Raw genomic sequence first — 6,523 nt, forward strand, 5'->3', positions numbered from 1 at the left:
CTCTCCCAAAACATTTCATCATGTGTCTGTAAATAACACCTGAAAAAAACGTTCTGACGTGCCAACTGTTGGCCGGGCACAAAGTGCAGGGCAGAGATTTTTCTGCCATTTAGAGGATACATTACATCTGCTGAACAAACGGCAGATCATCAAACAATACTATGCTGTAAGAGGATTGACAGTTTTGCTAAGGAAAAGAGCAACAAGATGGGATGTGGCTTTTTCTTTTGCAACATTGACGTCTGATGTAAAATGGACAGTGCTCAAGACTTTATCATACGAACAGAGAAGATGAACAAAACACAGTCACGTGTATCAGGTAACGCACACAAAAATCCAACATGAATAACTACGATAAACATCAAATTTTGATGTCAGGCTTCAGCGGAACAGGAAAGTCTATCTGACCCGGAGACCATCACCTGAGAGGGTGCTCCATTGTCCCTGTCTATCCAGTATGGTGCAGGATCCTGTTACGCAGCCACAAAGTGGCGGTTAGGCTCCTGAAAGAGATAGCGCTCCTCGTGGGCCATTGACTGGCACCACACATCACCCAGGGCAACACACATTTAGGGGGCTCCAGGTGTCTAGAGAAACCTGACCATCACAGGCCTCCATCACACCAGTCAGGTCCAGTATCTCCTCTGTTGCTACTGTTTCACACAAGCACACAGTAACTATGCTGTGAACCGATTACCCTGTTTGGCTATTTTTGCATCGCAGAATTGGTTAAACATTTTTCCCTTCTGGACAATATCATATAGTTCAATATAGTTTATTTAAAGCAGCATTCATTTCTTTTTCGGCCACTTTGGGTCAGTCAACATTCACATATTATCACTTTAGAAAGTCGTCGTTGTGAATTTGCAAACTGTGCTCTATTTCCTCATCCAGCAAATATAGGGAAACATTAGCGTTCATTATGGAGTCGTGTTTCATGTCACCTGACGTCCAATATTCACTATTTTAGTTCTGATTTTGGTCTCCACCAACTGTTAAAAGAAATGACTGTCTCTTTATCTGATAAATGCTCCACTATGTTTACAAGCAAGTCACTAACTTTGTCTGTCTGTTGTTTAGTGATGAGCAGGTAACGTGCAGATGTTTTTCATTAAATACTGCTTCTGCAGCAGAGTGAACCGAAACATTTAAACAAAAGCAATGGGCTGAAAGACGCTAAAACACTCTGTAGCGCTTAACTGCAGAGTCGGTTGATAATTCTCTGTGAATTCGTCACAACGAGCAACCCCTTTCACATTTCAGATAGTTATTTGATTAATTGAGTTTGTGAAAAAGATGTATAAGTGCAGCTTTAAAGTCATTACTTCATTTGAATTTGAGCATATTACTTACTGTGGCACACCCACAGAATTAGTCAACCACTATGAGAACATCTGGAGTTTTTACCTGTATTTTCTTTTTTTCCACAATTAAGAAAATATGCACCTGAGATGCTACAATCACTTAAAATAATATACACAATTGCAGCTAAGACACACAAGCCGTGTTCATGCAATTACCTCCTTTACTTCCAAAACCATGTGCGTCATGGTTGAATCAGTCTTGTGTGATGAACCTGAGAAATCCAAATAACTGTGAACTTCAATCCTCCAGGTGTGCAACTCGGACAAACACAGGCTGTGATGGCTGCTTTAATAGCCGATGAGTTCTCCCATAGTGGAGCCTCTTTAAGTCAGCACAGGTATTTCACCAAGAATCTACCGTCTCCTCTGCTACTCAGGTTTGCATCGGTCCCTGATTCAAATACTGGCTCGTAGCAGGCCCGTTATCACAACCTGGGACAGAGCGGCTGAAGAAGAAGAGGAGGAGGAGGAGGAGAAGAAGGAGGAGTGTGGCACTGCTGCTTCCTACCTAGCTGACGTCCCTGCAATGTAGGTAATGAGGTAGTAATCAGCTACCTGGCTCTGGAAGCACTGGGCTGGTTAAACATTCATGGAGCCCAGGCAGCAAACATTCATTCAGCGCTTGCTTCAGTGTTGAACAGCTACTCTATGTGTTTAAGGAAGAGTGTGTGTGCGTGTGTTTCCGCGCGCATGTGTGTGTGTGTGTGTGTGTGTGCAGGTATGTAATACAAGGCTGTAGTAACTCTATCCTCCCAGAGACCCGTCCTCACCCTCCTCCCCACAAAATTACAGCACAGGTATTCGATTACTGATCTTTGATTAGACGGATGCATTTCAAACTAATTACTAGCTGCTCATTAGAGCCATAACGATGAGACCAGTTTTGGATCAAGCTACTGTAGATACGGCGACACCACCTGTCAAAATCACAGATTGTTTCAGAACTACGGTAATGTGCTACTGTTATGCATTCTGTTTTCAATGAAAGCTTTTAAATTAAACCTCAATTAAAAAAATAAAATATGTATTCAAATGATTCATCTGTAACATGGAACAGAACTGATTTTATGTATCATATTGTATATGCACAACCACAAAAATAGTATTTTTTAAGATGTCTGCCTTTATATTATGGAGTGCCAACAGGAAATGTGGGGAGACGAAACAGATGAAGATGAACTATTGTACTTTTAATGCTATTTTTTATTTATTTTTATTGATATCACTATAATACAACATTGCACCCCGGTGCTTCTATCTCATCTCTTGTCTTGTGGGTCAGTTGTGACAGGCCTGCGGGCAGCGTAACATTGCCCTCTCATTCTGTCTGTTTAAAATTTAACATTGTGCTTCCTGTAAGCATCAACAAAGGCATCTTATGTTACTTAGATTGGCCAAAATACATGGTGACATAAGAGAGCATGCTGGAAAAAATGGTCATCAGCATAATGTAATCAATAATGCAAATACTGAGAGGTTTCAAGGATCTACTCAATGATGAGCTGTAGTGGCCACGTCTTATTGATTTACAGTACTCATGGAAAACCCAGTATCATTTGATGGCAACACCTCCTACCTCAACAATCCAATCATATGTGTTTGGCACATGTTGATTTAATCCACTGTATAGTTAAAATATAAATGCAGTGGCAACTTCTGCTTGAAAAGATATGATTTACGTTGTAGGTTTGCCCTCCATCTATGAAGAACAGAAAATATGTCTAACCGACAGTTTTGCTGTATTGGATACCTACTATTTTCATTGTGTTATAAGACTGAAGACTAAATCAAAACAACCTCAAATGGGTCTGACATTAAGGGATGCACTATTACTTTTTAAAGTTTTTTTTTATATCCGTGACAATTTGATATGTGAGCTGTGGTACTGACACAAAAAAGCACTTTTCAATACCATAAACACACTTTTTCATTGAACAAATTAGGCTCAAAGTTCTGAAATGCATTACTGGTGATTGCTGTATTAACTCCATGATATGACTGTGCCTAAATACAGTGCAGTATAATATGATAAAATACAGTACACGTCTAATAAAATAATATTCTATTTGTAGATATTTTTTTTGATGTGTATATAAAGTCAGAAGACTAAAAACTTCAAAAACTTTTGAGGTTAGATATACCCAGCCCTGATGATAACGCAAACCAATGGTTCCTGGAGTATCTCCTTTCATTTCATGCGTAGCCTCAATCCTGCACTGAGGGTTCAAAGTGTACCATTCAAAAAAGTCTTCAACCCACACACTGTTTAGTATTAACTCAAACACAAGAACACATCTCAACATCTGACAGAAATAAGAGGCAAATAATACGTCTATTGCAATCGTGTTTCTAAAGAGTGAAGGACAAGTTGGATCACAAAGTGTCCTTGATCCACCACTTGTCCAAATAAATATTCACAGGTCCGATTAGTTCCAAACAACTAAACTTTCAACTCATCCTTTATTTATGTGAGCAAACAGCTCACTGTCGACAGGGCAAGACTCTGAAGGCTAAGCCGAGCTGTGGGGCTGTCTGTTTCAGAAGTGGAGCATTCGGTGAACAAATCACACAATAACTAATGTACAGCATCACAAAACCCGCTGTTTTCGTAATGTCTGCATGCAAACGGAATTTTAACATATTGAATATCTGTTAGCAGGATAGGTCATTCACATGTCAAAGGCTTTAAGCATGTACAGCAGATCTTGTGTCTTACCTTTGAATCCATGTCTTAATTCTCTGTGCAATTCTGAAGAGCTCTGCTAAGGTTCTGTGTCGTTCTGTGTGAGTCCGGCCGAGCAGCTGATGTATTGTGTATTCTACCTGTATTTATGACCGTCCCATAATGCAGCAGCCTCAGCATGTCCTCACGGTGTCCTACTTTTCGACAGCTTTTATTTTCAGGTTGGCCTTATTGAATGAGTGCAGAGGACGGAAAACTTCCAGCCACGGACAAGACGTCTGGTAAATGGTAAATACTCAATATTGTTTGTTTTTGTGGTATGTTTACCAGCACATCACACTGTACATTTACTCAAGTACTGTACTTACCTTTTTATGTTTACTTCCACCACATTTAAAGGGGAAATATTGTGCTTTCTACTTCACTACTTTTATCTGACAGCTATATTCAGAAACATAAAAAAATACATATATATGTGTAAGATAAAGGTATAATATATATCTATGTAACTTGTTAAAGATTAAACCAATGGCTTAGTGCTCCTTGTCATGTTGTCTGTGAGTTGATTTCCCTTCTAAACCTCTCACATAGTTTGATTTAAAATAATGCGAGAGAGAGAAAAAAAAAGTAACAAAACTACACTGTACTATACGTACAAATGAACTGATAATACATCTTTTATTGTTGTATTTAAGTAGGATGTGTAATTCATGACTTCTACTTATAATGGATTACTTTTAGATCATTGTATTGTATAAATCTCTTTCTCTCATAAGGCTTCTGTGAAAAGATACAATAGGCTGTGAACGTGTAATACTGTTTGTGTGTGTGTGTGTGTGTGTGTGTGTGTGTGTGGTGTGTGAATATGTACCAACATACACGCAGCCTCTGTCAACAGCAGCCTTTACAGAGAGAGCATTGCGGCTATTTGACCAACACCAGAAAGATGAGAGCACAACCTGCTGTCGGCTAGAGGGTATAACAGTTAATCAGCCTCAAATGTTTCAATGAAAAAAAAAGATTCAATGAAATAAGGAACAATTATTTTTGACAAATTCAACTCTGTAAACCCAGATTTCATGCGTTTTATGACATCTACCACACACACACACACACACACACACACACACACACACACACACACACACACACACACACTCTCTGTCTGCTTTAACTTTTGGTGATCAATCATTTATCTTAAGCTTAGCTCACTGTTGTACTTATTGTAAATCCCACTGGATAAGAACAGAAGGTTTATTAAGGGGACGAGGGAAGCTTATTGCAGTTTGATTATCTCTACTGGTTGGATTTGTGCTTGTAATTGCATTACTGGCAGCAATCAAATAAAATAAAAGAATATTTAAAAACTGGCTTCATAGTTTGTTTCTTGTTTTTTGTATTATTGTTTACCAAATTATCACCAAGTGATAAAGCTGAAAAATACAAAGTGATCATTTTCTATCTCATCATCCATATTGTTTTTTCATTGACCTAGCCCTCTAAAGAGAATGTTTCAATAAGTATGGCTGATTCAACGACACTCGTGTGTTAACCTCTTTCCTTTATTCCCCTGAGGTATTGCTCTCTGATTGATTGTTGACACCTGAGACCGCACCTGATATTTAATGAATACAAAGCGTGTTGTGAGGTGAACGTCTCAGCTCGCCAACATTTAACTGAAATGGACAGATGGCGCAGAAAACCCAACATTATTTACAGAAGGTGGCGAAATCCCGAACGGAGGTAAAACCACCACATGCGTTTACTTTTGTATGTGTATCTATGGTATTAGGTAATGTAGTCTACTCAGAGTCAAGAACCTGTCTGGCAGCTGTGTGCACACAGAGTGTTGCGGGTGGAGACTTATTAAAAAAATAGCACGGGTTCTGGCGAATCGGTCATAAAGAGACAAAGCAGTGTTTTAAATAAGTTAACAATAACGTATAGTAACATTCAATGGACTCAGGCTTTGAGTTGCGTTTCCAAAAAGTCCGCGAGAGTTTAGAGCTTTCCAGCTGTCAAATCGCAAAGTGCCTGATGCTGTATGCACAGTTCCCGAAAGTCCGCGTTTCTGCAGACTTTCCCAGAGGAAATTACCCACAGTTCATAACGTTGTGACGTTAAATCATAGACTGCGTGCAAGAAGTAGCCAAAACACAGGGTTCCCTTTCTCATTTTCCAGTTTGTTCATCCTCGATTCCTTTCCTCGTCTCCTATCCTCGCTTCTGAGCCCCGCCCACGGGAAATGCGAGGAGAGAGGAGTTGAGGTAACAGGCATTAAACAAAATGAGATATCCTTCCCTACTTCTGTATTTTATGATCTCTTTTTTCTATATATATATATATCTATATATCTATCTATCTATCTATCTATCTATCTATCTATATATCTCTATATATCTCTATCTCTATATATATATATATATCGCTATATATATCTCTATATATATATATATCTCTATATATATATCTCTAT

At 38.9% G+C, this 6,523-nt stretch overlaps 1 protein-coding gene across 2 annotated transcripts in view; it reads left to right on the forward strand.

Annotated features, from left to right (window-relative positions):
- Positions 1 to 5,636: 5,636 nt before the first annotated feature.
- svopb (SV2 related protein b) overlaps positions 5,637 to 6,523 on the forward strand; it is an 11,465-nt gene continuing 10,578 nt past the window's right edge. For both annotated transcript variants that reach the window (XM_031855977.1, XM_031855978.1), the window contains exon 1: positions 5,637 to 5,790. In XM_031855977.1, the coding sequence (XP_031711837.1) occupies positions 5,729 to 5,790 (62 nt within the window). In that variant the 5' untranslated portion in view covers positions 5,637 to 5,728. The remainder of the gene's footprint in view (positions 5,791 to 6,523) is intronic.

Source organism: Anarrhichthys ocellatus, unplaced genomic scaffold (assembly GCF_004355925.1).
Source record: "Anarrhichthys ocellatus isolate YVR2014 unplaced genomic scaffold, GSC_Weel_1.0 scaffold16, whole genome shotgun sequence".
In the NCBI taxonomy this organism is placed as follows: domain Eukaryota; kingdom Metazoa; phylum Chordata; class Actinopteri; order Perciformes; family Anarhichadidae; genus Anarrhichthys; species Anarrhichthys ocellatus.